General features: G+C 39.5%; 1 protein-coding gene across 1 annotated transcript in view; it reads right to left on the bottom strand.

The window, feature by feature from the left end:
• Window positions 1-17,931, bottom strand: part of FRMPD4 (FERM and PDZ domain containing 4) — a 290,296-nt gene that overhangs the window by 26,127 nt on the left and 246,238 nt on the right. The window contains exon 5 of the mRNA XM_041472374.1: window positions 3,413-3,458. Coding sequence (XP_041328308.1) covers window positions 3,413-3,458 — 46 coding nt within the window. The remainder of the gene's footprint in view (window positions 1-3,412; window positions 3,459-17,931) is intronic.

Genomic DNA, 17,931 nt, shown 5'->3' with positions numbered 1-17,931 from the left:
TGGAAAGAAAAAGATAGCCTAATGCTTTGGCTTGATCATAATTAAAATGAAATTTTAATGTGTTTTAATGTGTTTAAGCATTAAACAAAACTGAATGCATTTAAGCAAAAATTATCTGCAAAAGCTTTCAAAGAATACTAAGTGAACTACAGAGTACTATAAATCTAGATTACATCTACTTTCACCTGCAATCATAAAGGATGGTTACTTAAATGCAAAATCAAACCACACTCTAAATAGCAAAAATAAAACCAATTAAGAAATAGCACTTTTGTAATCCATCTTGGCAGATATTTTTCATGCAATGTAGAAAGAAAATCACCATCAAGAAGAGAGATCGATTAAATGTTTGTAGAGATGTATTTCTGTCAAGAACAGGGAAGAAATTCAGTCTTTATTTAAAAGCTCTTATTTTCATTTGTCTGGTTTCTACTTCATCATCCCAGTTTTATTAGCAAAATAGTAAAAGGAAACATGGAGGAGGCAAAATTAAACAAAGGGTGAATATACATGTGCATCATAATTTTTGAAGGTATAAATATTATTTCCAAACCATAAGGCAAATCGTATTTGTCAGAGGATCCCCTGCACAGAAGACCAGGATAAGTACACATCTGGAGACAGGTTCAGGCAACAGGTTCAGGCACTACTGACAGCAATGGTGTGGCAGTACGAGGGCCAGCATGGACCTGGTGTTCAAAGTGACTCAGGAGTACCCAGGTGACCTTGCAGTCCAAGGTTTGAATAAACTGAGGGGTCTTGCACTGCTTCAGGGCCAAAACTTGGCTGCACAAACTGGCATCATGCCAACTGCTCCACATCCCTACATACACCCTTGCTTTCACTGCAGAAAAAATTGAAGCTGAAAGCAGTAAGGGGAGGATGCTGTGTGCCCATTTTGTACATGAATTTGCATTGCCCCACTCTGGTATGTCTGTCAGAGTCCTGTGGTATTCAGACATACCAGAGTGGGGCGATGCAAATTCATGTTAAAAATGGGCACATAAGTCCAAATGGCTGACAGAAAAGTGTTTCAGTCGCGTCCTTAGCTCAGTGACATCTAGAGGTATTTCAGCTATTGATTAGATTTTTCTGCTGCTTAATGAGAGGAGCAGATTCTGCCCTGTCAGGCCTCACAAAGAGCTTGAACAAATAGCTGTGAATCACATACTGACAAAATTAAAGAATGGAAGGTACCTCAAAGATCATCTAGTTCCAAGCCCGCTGCTACGGACAGGGATACCTTTTAATAGACAAGGGTGCTCAGAGCTCCATCTAACATGGCCTTGAACACTTACTTCCAGGGACTGGGCATCTGCAACTTCTCTGGGCACCTTGTTCCAGTGCCTCAGCACCTTCAGAGTAAAGAATTTCCTCCTAATGTCTAGTCTAAACCTACTCTCTTTCAGTTCAAAGCTACTACCCCTTGTCCTGTCACTATATGCAACACCTCACACTTGGTCATGTTAAACCTCAGGAGATTCCCATGGGCTCATTTCTTGAGCCTGTCCAAGTCCCTCTGGTCCTTCAGGTGTGTCAACCATCCCACTTGACTTGATGTCACTTACCAATCTGCTGAGGAGGCACCTAATCCCTTTGTCTATGTCATTGACAAAGATATTAAATAACACTGGTCCCATTACAGACCCTGAGGGACACCATTTGTCACTGATGTTCAGCTGATGATGGGGATTCTGAGATGTTGACCACAACCCTCTGGATGTGAGCATCCAACAAATTCTTCATCCACCTAACAGTACCCCTAGCAAATCCATCTCTCTCCAATTTAGAGAGCAGGATGTTGTGGAGGACTGTGTCAAAGGCTTTACAGAAGACCTGATAAAAAGTATCTGTAGCTCATCCCTTGTCCACTGATGCAGTCACTCCATAGAAAGCCACTACATTGGTCAGGCAAGACTTGCCCTTGGTAAAGATACCAGGTCATGACTTTCCTTCTTTTCGAGGTTAAAGGCTGGAGAAGCACCTGTGCTGTAAGGTCTCCCATTGAACATGGAGTGCAGAATTTATTTGGGTTTCAGCTTCCCTTACATTCAGTACATACAGAGCTTGCTCTCAGACCAGCAGCATAATGATAAGAGGCTACAGCACCTCACAGACGTAGTACTACACTTTGCTGTCCACTTTCAAGGACTATACATAGGTGCACTAAAGTACATGCTTTTTCTTCACCTGACATTTATAGACAAGAATTAAGTCTGTCAATGGATGAAACCTGCATAAAAAAGTGAGTGAGGATTTCTTTTCCTCCGTTAAATATATTCACTGTGACCATAACCATTGGCTGTAAACCAGCAAGCTTTAAAGGCAGATAGGTTCTTTATTTAGTTAGATCAGGCCTCATTTTCATTTAAGGCGACTGATATTGGCCTGCTCCCAGATCACCTTCCTGACAGAGGTCTTACTGCAGGGTGGCAGCCCTTGCCCATTTTTGCTGTGGAATGCATGCTTTTCCCCCACAGATTAGGGCAGTGCAGGCTGGCTTCTAGAAAGGTGCAGGACAAGTAAAGTGCATGGCCACCTGAAAATTAACCAGAAAGGCTAATGACCAGTACAAAGACACACAGTTGCATTTTCAAGATGTACATTTTGGCAGCTTCATCAGATAAACTTGTTTTCAAGTCTTTGTGTCAAATCCACCTCATCTCTTATTCTTGCATGAAAAGGATACAATTATCCCTTGTTAATGAAAACCACTAGGTATCAGGCTAAAAATCAGGGAGTCAAATGGACCTGCTGACTCAGAATTACTCCTGATGCACAGCTGAGGCCCCTCAGCAGCCTGCAATGTCCGCATGGCTGTGCACGGACAGATGAGTTTCCTCCCCTGACTTGGCTTCTCCCCTTTTTTCATGGGAGATGGGTTTGAGCTGACAGATCATGAACCCACTCCCATAAACCACTGAGTGAGTTGCAAAGGCACATCACATCAACCAGCTTTGAATGGGCTGCAGTTTCTCCCAGTCCATTCAAGGCAGCCTCACATGGTTGCCTGTCTGTCTCTGCTCTCCCTTCACCTCCACGAGCTTGAGATACAGACAAAGCCCTCCTTTAGATGAGTTACAGCTGCTTTGCTGCAGCAGTGTAACTTTGTGGGAGCAGGGAAGAATCAAGAAAAACCCAGGAGCCGCAACAAACAAGAAATTGAAGCAGAACTCACAATTCTGATCTATCACTGTGAGTTTAAAGACTGTTATTTTTAAATGTAATAATGTAGCCTTTGAGTACAGGACACAGTAATGCCATCTTAACCACCACCTTTAATTGACACAGCCCTTGTTGCACTTACTCCTTTTATTGCACAGATAATGTAGGCACAGAAGCAGAATATGGGCAGAAAATGAAGCTGCTATGTTGCTAGGAAACTAATTCAGAAAACATTGACAATACTTACAGGGTAAGGTTGAACAACAGTAAGGAGGATCGATTCTTTGCAGCTTCTATAAAAAGAAAAAACAAAGTAAAATCAAGTAAAGAGTCATATTTTTATTCACTATTGATAACCAGCTTTCCTTTTTAATGGAGAAAATTTCAGTAATATGGAAGAATGCTTATTACAATGCCATAGGAGAGAAGTACAGAGATTAACAATATGCCAAAATAATGATAGGTATTAAGAAATAAGTTTTTTTCCAATCTAATAAATTGAATTGGCCTAACTTTGCACTTTGTGCTAGAAACTTTTTGCTTCATCAGAGAAAACCTGCATGCTGCAATAATGGTTATCTCAAGCAAGACTGAAATAACCTTTGATTAATTGTATTAGTTCAGCACCTGTAGTCCATTAATTTCTTTTACCTACTTTACAAATGCAAGTCACTTTTATACCATCTAGCTCGTATACACTCCAAGCCAAATCTGTTTGAAACAGCAGCATTCTTTTTCAAAACAAAAATGAGGACAAAATATAATCCCCATTCCTTCTCTAGCTCACCTTTTTAAATGGGTGGGAAAAGATTAATATTTGGTGAATTCTCCCATTAGAATTTATAAGTTTTTACAGGATTATTAAGGAAAGGTTTTTCTTTCAATTTAAATAAGTCTTCTTTACGATGAAACTAGTAAATGCAAACATATGAAAATCTCTAAAAATCCACAACTGATTTATAGGATAAAGAGAAGAAATTATTACGAATCTTGATTTGACCAAGTGGCCTAGACAAATAATATATATATTTTAACACTTGGTGGGTAGGTGGGGGTGGTGGATAACTGTGGAAAAGTAAAGTCGAAGAAGAAGGAAGACAAGACAATCACAGTCGATATCTCTTGTATTACCTTTTGATCAGGCGGTTACAGTGGGTGATATTAGTTAAGAAAAGGTCAGTTGCCATTTTGTTGAAATAGGATTATATTTCTCTTGGTTTTTCTACTTTCAAACATAAATTGTTTATTTATGTGGCTTACCACCTGGCTAAATTGAAATGGAATTGTTTTTGCACACCTGACGTCTTGAGCAGAACTAACTAAAAACATCATACTGTACTGGTTGTATATAGGGTCACCTTATAGGCAAAATAACACCTCTGATATGCAACTTAAAAAGCCAAAAGGCAAAAAAAAAAGGAGGAGAGAATGAAGGCCTAGTCAGAAAACTGTTCTGGAAAGCCAATCTATACTTGATGAAGCAAACACATTACCAAATGCCAGCAGGGATAACAAATTCTACTTTTGCCAAAGCCATCAGTCATGTAAGGAGCAAAGTCTAATCTAATATCATGTAACTAAAAAAAAATTAGTTAGAGCTTCAATTTTTTACTTCTTTTATTAGATATTTGTATCATTACCACATTTTTTTTTTTGAATCAACAAATTCATGTTAAGAAAGGCAATTTATTTCAAGAATCTCATCATCTCAGTGCTATCCACATCTATGCAATTATGATTGCTATATTAACCTAGGCAGGTAAGTAGACTGGAAGGCTCACAGTTGTTAGTTTGGGATAAACTGCAGCCCTGGGATAACTGCACCATGACCAACTGATCTTTTCAATTACTTTGAACTCACTACTTTATGTTTCTCATGCTGTGTATGATTACCCCACCACCATTGCCTCCTGCAGTCCAGCTACATTAGAGAATTGTCTTTAAAAATTAAAATCAGCTTCTCCTGACAATGTTTTTCAGCTAATCATTATTCTTGGATTAAACCTGTCCAGGTGTCAGGCTACACAAGATTCATCCTAGATTAGCAAGTGTTTTTTTTTTTTTTTTTAACTAAAAGATCAAAAGATATATTTGGTGGACAAGACTTTCTTGCAGGATAAACACTTGCATTGGAAGGATGCTAGACTCTGCGCCATACATTCAGCACTTGAGGCTATAATAAGACCCTTTGGAGTATCTGGACACAATTATGTCACACATTCAAAAAGTTGGTGTCAAGCACTACACACACAAATCCCTCATCACCAGAGTAAACATTTCCAATAAAACTTGTGCTACACACAAAACACAGCACAGTTACAAAGAAGTAAGTATTTAATCATCAGCTTTTTTGATCAGCAGTACTCAGTCATGACTCCATTGCTCATTTGAAAACTCCCTCAACTAATGATGACAAAACTCTGCAGGACAGCTCATCTTTTTCACTTCTGGTATGGCTAGCATATCCTATGGATCTACATGATAAACCGTGCACAGGACTGAGACTGCCAATTGTACCATCTACTGTATGTGTCACAAGAATGAGAAACAATGGAATCACTGACTGTGACATCTCTGCGTTTTGTAGCTTAAATGTATGTGGACAAACGTCCCAGTGTGAGATAGAACATACAGGGAGTTAAGTTTACAGAAACAAGGTACATCATCACACTGAAATGTGAGCTATGTCTTTTAAACAACACCTGAAACACAGTGGCAAATGCTAAAAAAACCCCAATTGCAGTCTTAATTTCGTCCTGAAATGTATTTCCTCATTTAAAATGTGCCTCAATTAAAAAAAAAAAGCCTATATTACAGTTGTTTTATTACCTTTCATACTCACTTAACAACTACGTAATTATTTCTGTGCTCTTTTAGAGTCACTCAAGACCAAACATCTGCAATACCAGCTAAGAAAACAAGCTGCTGTCTTTTTGAGTGCTCTGCCACCTGACTGGTTAACACCAACATCACAACAAAATATCTTCATGTTTCTTTCATTTCCTGACATTAGACTCAAATAGTGATAACAAGGCTAAAATCTGAAAACTCTGATGGGAATTTGTGATTCATCTCTGTCCTTTTCCGTGTCCTGTGTGGTGATTATATTTGTCCCTTCTCACTACTCCTCACAGCTACTTAGGCTGCAACAAGGAGAGAATATAGATGGTTTGAGAATCAAATTATGTTTATTATAAAGGTTAAAGTTGCATTACTAAGTATCAGGCATCTCGAGCTGCATGAGGCATTAACATTCAGCTACAATGCCAGCCTCTGTGAACTTGAGGCTGGAAATCACTGCCTCTCTTCTGCTTCCTGCTAGCTGGAAGGGAGGAAGGGACAAGGTAGGTGAGGCACATGGGGGAATCCCAGTATCTGAGCCAAACAGAGTAAGTTGGTCTGTTACTTGGATGCATCCTACAGCAAATATAGCATATAAATAGAAAATATATATATATTGCTCTTAAGAAGGAAGAATGAAAAATTGCTTATGCTAATTTTAAAGCTTTTAGCAGTTTTACATACTAGAGGAATACTTGGTTTCTTTCACACTGAGGATGAACAAATAATTAATTAAAGCTATAATAAATAACATAATTTTCAGGGAGTACAATTCAGAAAAATCTTCTAACCATAACTTAGCTGTTTTATTCAAAATGAATAGTAAATTCTGAAACTCTTGTTCTGAAACACTTTGTCTCTGCTATTTTAAAACCATTTGTTTAAATTTGGGTCTCACTATTGATGAGAATGGTCTGAATTCCACAACTGTGGATTTTGATGCCATGATCTGCAGCATGTTTACACTGCATTTTTGAAGTAAGGAAATGGAAATCAATGGGTCAAAAGCTAACTAAAAAAATGTATTAGGTTACCTCAAATGCCCTATTCAAAGCTAAGGAAAGTGGAAATTATCTTTCAATATTATGAATATTAACACAGTATTAATGGACAACGAGTTTGCAAAGTCACTCTATTGTGGTATATTTTAAATTATTTCATAGAATGAATCACAGGGTTGGAAGGGACATTAAAATAATTTAGTTACAACTAAGGATCATTTTTATTTAAGCCATATATACATTTTTAGATAAAACCTCTTTTACAGTATTTATATTCACCTAGGGAAATGACAAATTTCACTTCCCCAGGTTTTCCCCAGCAACAGCTCCTGTGGAAGAGTTTTCCCCAGAGATCCAGGGATCTTTACTTCCAGGGATAGAGACATCTTCTGGAAGGACCTTGGTGGGACAGAGTAGACCCTATCTAAGGCCGTTTCCTCATTCTGTTTTTATTACACAGTACAGACAGACAGAGTGAGCCTTGAGGTCCTCTGATGATGCCAATCTGCCTGAGCTGACCTGGGGCATCTTGATAAACTATCAGACAAGCTCAGTATTCATGGACACATGTGAAACAACGTGGAGGGATCCAGGGAGAAAGGCTTTAAGAAGGGTGTGCTGGGATGTTTTTGTCACAGGAGAAGCAGCACTGTGACAACAAAAACACCCAAGCTAAAAGCCCTCGGCACCAGACAATCCTCCAGCAAGGGCCATGGCATGTAGGGCTCTTCCCTTTCCATTTCCAAAGGAGCCCCACAGAACACAAACTACAGGCAATATTTCCATGACTCTAATTGACAAGTACAACAGATTACACCAAGCTGGAAGCCATGCTACTGTGGGCAGATACCTTTTGGTCTTGTAATTACATCTACCCATAGATAATCACTATTTTAGCAGCAGGTGAAGAATTAGACTCTCCAAGCCTAGGAAGATGTTTCCCAGAATTTTTTTTAGGTGAACACAGAAAATTATACTTTCTCTAGAGGTTGCCAATACCTGGCAGAACCAACTGCTGGAAAAGTGGTAATGGGATTTCAGTCTCTGCCTGTTCAGCTGACCCCTGGGAGCTCTCTCTGAAGATCCTGTACACAATGAAAGATGGGCATTCCTGCCATCACACCATGCAGGCAAGGCAGGGTACACCACACATGGCATTACATCCCCAACTCCATTTCAGAAGACAGCTGCAGGAAGCACAGCAGGAGGCTCATGATATAAGGTACCTCACCACAGAGGTGAGGTCTGGGGTCCCAATTTAGGGAGGACAGGTAATACTGTATGAAATACAGTCACAGAAGAAGTCATATGAGACAGTCACAGAGAAATCACATGAGAAGTCTCATTTGAAGCCAAGGTTCAGACACAGAGAGGAGCATCAGCTTGGATACTGTTTTCTGGAGATGAGAGAGCACAGAACACAAAGATCATAGTGTCCAGGTCTTATTTTTGGAGATCAGAATGGTGCATTGTAATCCCTGGTATCAGAAGGCAGAGACATCACAATCACATTTGGAAAGCTGTGGCTGCCCTGTCTGCTGATGTTAATGATATTATCTGTCCTTAGCTTTGCTGTCAATGGAGTGAAATACTCCTGACATCCAAGCAACTTCAACTTGTGAACTCCTGAACCCTACAGTTTAATTTGCATAGCCTGCTGCTTCACAAAGTCATTAAAATTTAAGTGTGCCATCAAATATCTGAGGGCTTGCAACAGCAGAAGTAATCTGAACAAGAACTTGGGAATTTTGCAAGAATCCTGTTTGAATGCCTGAGCCCTAAAAACTATGTAATGGATGCTTGAAACAACCACTGACACATGAAGTATAAAACACATAAGGATGGGATTATTACAACACTGCAGGATCAAACAGCAGCAGAAACACAGCTGAGTGAAAAGATGCTCTGATTCAAACATAAATAACTTCAATAATAGCATACTGAAAATTACTGTCAAAGCAAATTGTGTTCTGTATAAATGTTCTTTATTTTAAAGGCCTGGCATGGTGTGAAAGTCAATCTTTAAAATTGTCACAGTCTGCTGCTGGCACTAATTGGAACCCTTGTTGGCAATCTCTGTAAGGGGTCAAGGAGTGAATGTGTCTGCAGGCTGAATTACCCTGGCTTCCTCTGACAGAAGTGGTCCCTTCAGATCAGGACTGTGGCACACTGGTGGGCTTTCATACAGCAGATGCCATCTCAGATACCTCTGCAATAAAGGTTTTGAGAATAAAGAAGCCTCCTCTTCTTTAAAGCTGTTCATCTGTCAAGCTTTCACATGTACCAAATTCACACTGTTTCCTTCTGTACTGTGGCACTGTGGCAAGGTAAGCCCTATAAAGTTGTTGAATTTTAGTGCTGTGTGACAACTATATTTACCTCTTGTCAAAATAGACCTTCCTCTCACAAATACTCAAAGTTTTCCATTTGTTCATATTTTCAACTTTAAGGCTGTTAAAACTTTGTAACCGAGTTACCAACATGTCGGTCCAACAGTAAATACCTGTGTATGCTGTAAATAAATACCTGTGTATGCTGTAAATACCTGCGTATGCTGTAGAGGAGTGCTTTGGCCAGGCTGCTTGAACACCAGCAGCACTGTTACACTGCTGTCTGACTCCTAAGCAATGTTACCTGCTTCTTACTACAGTGGCCATCAACTAATTCTTGAGTGCACCTCTAAGTACTGGCAATAGGCAGAAAACTTGACATTGACTGAGGTGCCTTCCTTAGACAATCACTTTCCTACTTACACAGATTTATGATGGCCTCCCTCAACCCCTGAGAGCACTTCAAGGGGTTAAACTTCAAGATGGAACCGACAACATATTAGGAGTTACCACAGTGGAGTTCTCTGATCCAATAGAAGCAGTATGTCCTTATTTTGGTCAGTGTATCAAAAAACAACCAAGAGCCAGACGAGCATGTGTGTGTATCTGATGGACTGAGACTGTCACCAAGTCCAGCTGTTGGCATACCACTGCCAACACCATCACCACGTCAATTAATTCATGCTGCATGAAGATGCAATACAGCCAAGGAGAAAAATGCAGTGCTTATTCCCCTATTAATTAATTGTTCAGCTGTCCTCTTCTAATTAGACTTTCTACACATTAGTTTTAAAGGATCAGAGGCAGACAAAATGAGATAATATTGGTCTCTCAGGTCACTCATCCAGGCCAACATTCCAGTGCTAGTTTTTCTATCATTAACTGCCAAAGTCTCAAAAGCTCTGAGGAAGTGTTAATTTTCGAAGTGTAATGAAGAAAATGAATATGAGGCAGCCCCAAGATGTCTATTGATGACGTATCTTGAGAAATAGTTCTATGGAGCTTTAATATAATACTAGCAAAGTAAAATATTTACAGAAGAGGTTGGTCTCACCGTGGAAAGGTCAGTTCTAGTCTCCTGAAAATTTCTCATCTTTATTTGTCAGACTCTGCTGTTTCCAACAGTCTGCAATTACTTTTAAATGGCATTTCTGTGAGCATTTTGTGGAGGGCCTTTCAGACAGTTTCTAAGTCAGCTAAGTGCAATTCTGCTTTCCCATTCAGCAGCTGTCCATGCACGGATCCAGCAGACACACAACACCTGCCCACTGCTCACAATGTTCAGGGATGTCAAACCCATGCAGTCAGTTTGGGTTCACTCATCCTTTGCACTGGCATTCTCATTGAGGATGTCCAGGAACTTGGGATGTAACAAAACACCAAAGCTGCTGAATAAAATGCACAACATGGTAAATTCTAACCATTCCAGAAAATCCACCCCAATGCTGATATGACAGACTAGGCTTTGAAAGAGTGGTATGAACAATTCACCTGAGGAAGCCACCAGAGACTTTGATAACCAGCAATGGTTATTAAACACATTCCAATTACTTCGTCATTTCTTATGTTCAGCTTTCAAAAATGGAGCCATCGTCATATTTCTATAGTAGCATACATTTTCACATAAAGTTTAATTTAAAAAATACTAAATGTAATAACAACATCCTTCTGTTTTATAAAATAACTTCTAAATATCTGTAAATATATATATGGATGGTCAAACTGAGTTCAGAGTTCACTTACTTGGGAGAGAGAAAGAAAAGAAATACAACATCTTGAGAACACCTCTGTAGAGGTCTCTTATGTTCCTCTACATTATCTGAATTAAAATAAAAGAAACTTTCTTATGCTCTCCTGAATTTCCAGCACTTGTTTAGACACCTTGATGCAGTCACATAGTCTCTTGAATTCTTATTTCATTTTTGTTTCAATAGTGGAAACAGATAAAATAATGAAGGTTAAAGCTGAAGGGTATTATAAGACAACTTTTCAAACCATGGAAATTGGTGTTACTCCATTCACTTATCTCAGATATAACAGAGATTATCAATATGATCTAGCAATTGAAAAGGATGCTTCAGGGAGTAAACATAATTCTAACATTCACATAATGAAGACTTGTTGATTTCCTCTTCTTTCTTTCAAAGAGATGCTATGTAAATTTTCATTTAGAAAAGAATTTCTGTCTTCTGATGGCATATTTTTAATGCCTGTTTTTGCTGACACTATGTTAGAAGGCAACAATCATCACTTTACTCAATCATTTTTTTTCTCTAGTCTGGATGCAGCAGATATCTCATGCTCCATGAGAAGGGAAAGTTTTGAGATAATTTGCGCTGGGCTATTTCTCTTCACTTTAGGTGGTAAAGCAGCTTAAACTTAGCCTAGAAGTCAACAAAAACTTCATGGCACAGCTAGTGACTATTTTTGCAGAAATGTAACTCTGTGCCCAGGTTAAAACTACACTGATTCAACAAGCAACGTGCAGCTCTGCTGTCACAAACCATCAATCCAAAGCTGGACTGAAGAGTGACTGCCTATGGATCGGAAGGAAAGTCCCCTTGCTGGGATGGCCACAGCATCTTCTGGAGCAGGAAAAGCAATGTTGCTGTCTTCCACAATGAACACTGCCTCTAGCAGAGCTCGTTTGCCTGCCTGATCTTCACAAAACTTAAGCAATTGATATACTGATACTAATGTAATGCAAATATTGCTTCAGTAGCACTTGTATTCTCCCAACAGTTTCTCCCCTACTCTGATTTTTGGCATAGATGGACATACTTTGGACAGAGAAGATCTACCATATATGCTGCTGTAGTATTTTGTATAGTTTTGTAGATATACTAGATACTATGGATGTTAAGAGATCAATAAAAGCAATTATTTAATAAAATGCATTATCTAATGCCAAACACCTTGAATAAATAATTACATCAATGAATTAAAATAAACACTAGTATGACTTTTTGTTCGTTGCTGAGAAACAAGGAAATCACACACTTTAGAATTATACTTTAAATTGGAAATAAGAAACTAAAAGAAAAGATAGTTGAAGATGTCAGAAACTGTAGAGGAGCAATGCTGGTATCTGTACAATTGCAAAAGAGATTTATGGGAGTTACATGTTAAAGACGACGAAAGATCACTAAAGATGAGAAAATCTTACAGATATTTTTACTATGTGACAAATTAACCATAATCTTTTACGATCAGAGCTTCATTTTCATTTGTACTGAAGCATTAGAAACCATTACAGCTGCTATTCATAATCTGTGCGGCACTGGCATTTTCATTTTCACATTTGGGCGTTGTGTATGTAGTAATGAAAGGTCAGGCATTCACACACATCCTTCATCCCCGCAGCTATTAAATTTTTTCTTTCTTTTAATGCTTTTCAAAAAGCAGAACATGAGATAAATTTTGCTGATTAAATGTTAAATGCTTTAGGATCATCTTGTTTTAGAGAATTATCTGAGTTTTTATAATAATGCATAACATTCAGTTAGGGCTATTTTGTGTCGGAATTTCTTCATAGCATTATCTTAGCTCAAAGTAATTCAGCCAATAAAGAAAAAGAAATTAGGAAGAGGAAGATGCAATTGGAAATGAGATAAACCTCTTGAATTCTGAAGAATAATGTATTTTCAAGCACTATATTATATACTGTTCTCAGTTCAATATTATTGGCTTTATCATTGTTTCTTAAAAAAAAAACCCCATATTCATTCAAAGAGTGATGATATTTTTCTTTCAGATGTCTGAACACTGTTACTTTTGCTTTTCAATCTTATCTGCTTTTTTGGGACCAAATCATCTGATCCAATCTAAGAGCATCTCAATCCTTTGTTATGGAACACAATGCTAGAATAATGTTTTAAATAATTACAGATTGCTAGAAATGGTTTTAAGAAGTAAATGTTCGAACGAAACAAGATCATTCAATTCCTCATTAAGAAAAGTTCCAGCAGTGTCCTGAGCATTGTGGGTTTTATTATTAGTATTACTGTAATTATCATTATATCTGCAAGGTTAGACAGTTGATGGATACTGAGCTGCAGAGACTAATGCAGAATGATTTTTGCTTACTGCGTCTGGAATAGAAAATTGATTGGTCAGATGCCAAAGACATATCCATGTGCCACTGGAACAGCACAAGTGATATCAAACCTGATTTTATAATGATTTGGAGGAGCAGCCAAAGGGGCTACCTTCTCAAGCTACCATTCACACAGCACAGTAATTCAGACAGCAGTCTCAAAGTGCAAACTCTTTGGTTATATTTATACCCTACACATTATTTAATCTATTTAAGAAGTAGACTGAAAGGAGAAGAAACTGAGACACAAATTCTGCCAGACAATTAACCACCTGTTCCTGTTAAATTGCATTAGTTATTAAAAAGCCCTGCCATGAATATAAACCATATATCTGGAATGTTTCAAATTCAAAGGTTCATCCTCTTTTTTAAAAATTTATTTAAAGGAAAAATTTATTTACTGTGCTAAAATCAATTAGATGTCACTTTAAAAATATATCCTCTTTAAAGCTTTGTCCAATCTTTCAAAATCATATTATTATTTGTAATTTAATAAATCTTATTATTTATGCTGGTTAACCTAAAAATGCATTTATGCTGCTACATGCTTTATTTTTTTCCCCTTTTTATGTATCACTAGAACAATATATACATTTTTTTTACATTTTTCTTGGGACAAAGTATCACTAGGATGAGTCTCTCTGAAAACTTTCAAAGCAAATGTATGCTGCTTATAAATGCAGTCCTTAAGATAAAACTTAAATTATACTTAAGCAGAAATTCTTCCCTGATAAATGCAAATATATTGTAAATTATAGAGGGAGAACGAAAGTTTGAAAAGGGGAGAAGAAAATTGCCCTGCAGACTCAAACCAAGCATAAAATGCTGAATGGTAGCATTCTTCTATCCACATAGAAAGTGAAGACATAATTGCAGTGCAGTCGGACACAGAGATGTGAGCTCTAGTCTAGATGGGTAACACCAGCAGAAAAAATACGATGCCAGTCTCTTCAGTATCGGTTCTAAACCCGCCCACGCTTGCCGAGCCAAGCCGATGTTTCGGTACCCGCAGCCGGGGATTAAAGTTCGCTCGGGGACACGATGCACACAGGGGCCGGCCCGGCCCGGCCCAGCCCACCGCCTTCGCTGCGCCGCCACGCTCTGCGCCGCAGCGACAAAAAAAAAAAAAAAAAAAAAAAAAAAAAAAAAAAAAAAAAAAAAGGTGAAAATTAACCAGTTTCTCCCTGTCCTCTCCCGCCTCTTAGGAGCTGCGGGTAACAATCAGGCCTGAAGAGAAGGACAGGAAAACAGCTCTGCTCTTCAGGAAAACAGGGGGAGGAGGGAAGCTGTTCACGGGGGAGGTGAATACATAATTCACCACATAGCTGCAGCCAGAAGGTGGTAGGAGGGAAGCTGCGTACTGGTGTAGGGGAAAAAGAAGAAGGGACAGACTCGATGTGACTTGCTAAATTGATTTCATAGGTATTTCGTACATAATTTATTTGGCACTAGTATTTGCTCAGCGTGCGGCTGACAGGGCGCTGCTGCTGCGGCCCGCAGGAGTGCCCGAGCCGCCGCCCTGCTACGGGCGCTGAGAGCGGCGGCGCTGGGACAGAGCCTGTCCTGGCACAGCCCCTGCTCCCGGCACGGCTGCTCTGCCGGGGCAAGCAATTACTCAACACAAAACAGTGAAACGAGTCGTCTTATGCAAACCCCCTCTAAGCAGAAGCCATGGTAGCGAAGGGGCGCGGGCCATCGCCGCTGCTGCCTCTGGCTGGCGCTCTGAAGCAGCCTGTCCATGACCATGGCCCTGGGCACAGGCCGGCACTCGCTGTGCCAGGTCTCTGGGATGGAGCACGCACTCACTGGGAGCTGCAGCTGAGCCGAGGGGAGAGATGGCAACAGAAGGGCGCTGCTGGTCCAGCCAGCACGACCAGCCACCCCCCCGCCCATCCAAACAGGAGAATCACCTCGAGCTGTGTCAGGGCATCAGGTACCACAGCTCAAAGCACTTCTCTAGGTGCTTTCTGAAACCAGAGAAACAGTTGCAAATAGCTTCTCAATCCTCAGCAAGGTTATAGGCAGCTAGTTTGGGCCAAAGGCCTGGTTTTAAAAAGTTTGAGCTCATAGAGATGAATTTTCAATCAGGTGTGAGAGAAGTTTTATTCAGAAATTACCCTGGCCTGTCAGACACAAACAGAACAGGCTCTGTGGGCTGCACGCAGGGTTTTAGGCACCTTGAGTCAGCTACCTGGCCTTTGGATTCTGCAGGGCTTGCTCTTGTAGTCTGAGCCAGCTCATGGTATGCTGCATAAAAATGTATCCTGTATCAGCCATGTAAACAACTTCACCAAGTTTGAGTTTATGAAGGTGCCCTTCCTACAGAATAACTCCTATGAAGAACAATCTTTGGGGTCTGCAGATTTCTTCTCTTGGATGAACATCCCATTTTCCTTTTGAACAGCTTGTACTTCTGTTTCATTCATAGTATGTTGAGGACTTTCATTTAAAGCTAGTTCATGAACTTAGGGCCTCACTTCAGCTGCAATCACGAGATAAGCACAACAAAAACGCTTCAAAAATCTGCTTCACTTATACACAATGACAACAATCTATCTGTGCAAGAATAAATTCCTTGTTCCAAGGACGCGCATTAAAATTCAGTTCTCAAAGGGGACATAGCAGTGGATTTAGCATGGAAGGATATATGTTTGTTAAGGGCTATAGGTCAAAACTCAAGATTAAAAATAGACTTGTCAAAATGGAGTCTGACAGAAATCACTGTATCTATGTTTCAATGAACATAATATTCTTCATTATGTAGTCACAAAGTAATTTTTTTGGAGTCTAATTAGACTGCAAATGTGATTTTTAAAAAGCAAATTGAATCATTATTTCAAAATTACATTTACTGCTAATGCCACAGTGCCAAATTATGAGTGTTGGCTGGCAGATTCTTTACATCTACAAATCAGTAGTTTTTTGCACACATGTAAGTGAGGAAAACAGTTATGAGTCCATTTTCAGGCATGATTTTGGCCTTTAAGTCAGCAAAAAGAGGATGAAATCAAGATCTAAACAGAGAGGTCACAGGAAATTGATGATGCTTTTTTATCACCTGCAGCCCTGACTAGACACCAAACTGCCCACATGCATGTCACTAATTCCTTGTGGCACACATGGCAAGAGAATACAAATAATGAAAAATAGTTCAGACTTACTAATCTGTTATTCTACAAAAAATAATCCAAGTACTAGAAATCTTTTAAACCTTGCAAATCCTTTTTTAATTTTTTTGTTTGGTTATCTTTTTTTTTATTTTCAATATACTTTTCATTCCCTATCTCTGTCCTGTCCTAACTAAAAGATAACCTCAGGGCAAAAGCTCTTTATCTAAAGGATCAACAGCCACAAAGGCATATAAGGAAAAGAGGCAGGGGAGAGAAGCATGTTTATAGAATCACACTCTCAAAGCTAATCATTAAAACAAAAAGTGGAGGAGGGAGATCAGAGAGGTTTGAGAGGGTTTATTTTGTTTATTTTTCTCCCTCTACCCTCTCCCCAGCTGCAGCTTCCCAAGAATTGTACAAAGGTCATACCTTCCCCATGGCTTTTCTAAAGATCTCAACTCCAAAAGGAAAGTTTCAGGAAGGTCACCTGTGAAAGGGATCTTTGCTCTTCAAAATCTGTAAATTCACCATTTGAATGACATACTATTCACATTTTTAAAGGCAATTATAAACAATCCACAATCCACTCTCCTAGTTCTTTGATTCATCCATTCATTGAGACCAAATATTCAACTTTTGCTGTTTTGCATGCTGCTGCTGCCAGTATCATTAACCTATTCAGTCAACCTGACACACCTCAGAGTTCTGGAACATGTCGTGGTGACTTTGTACTTCCCTCACAGTGCTGCTGCTGCCACCTTATACATCAGAGCAGTGCCTTCCATGAGCAGAGGCCTAAAGACCTCTTTCTGTTCTGTCCACAGGCAAAGAATTCCAGGTGTCCCAAAGGCTCTATGCATTGCAAAAGTCTGCACAACAAAGTCGTTGGTTACTCAAAGCCAGCCACTGGAGATGCTTATGCATCCCTGCAGTTGTGTGACACGACCTTAGACCTGCCACTCCTTTTATCTTGCTCCCAAAGGGCTGGCTCTTGGAGAGGCAGTGAGAGCAAAGTCACCCTCCCTGAGCTCGCTATGGGGAGCACGGGAAGAAGGAATGACTCCTCTCCAAGCTGCAGCCTTTTCTTCCTGTGTCCTAGGCTGAAAAAGACTCCAGCTGCTTCCGATGCCATTTACTGCCTGTCCATGTACCCATTATTAAGAAGTAATTTGGAAAATTATACTACTCTGGAAATGTAAGAGTCCTTTCCCTTTGCAGAGTAAGGGTGAGATCCACACAGAGTCATTCCCGTTCCAAGGGAAATGGAAAGACAATGATCACTCTATACTTTCCACTTGAAAATCCACATTATATATAGTCATTAAGGAGGTCTTTCATTATGTGTGCAGCCAGTGGTGATTGAAGGGAAGAGCCTACAGAACCTCTAG

Source organism: Pyrgilauda ruficollis, unplaced genomic scaffold (assembly GCF_017590135.1).
Source record: "Pyrgilauda ruficollis isolate IOZ18807 unplaced genomic scaffold, ASM1759013v1 scaffold29, whole genome shotgun sequence".
NCBI lineage: Eukaryota > Metazoa > Chordata > Aves > Passeriformes > Passeridae > Pyrgilauda > Pyrgilauda ruficollis.
Note: the sequence above shows the minus strand (reverse complement) of the source record. Positions and strands in the feature narration are given on the sequence as shown.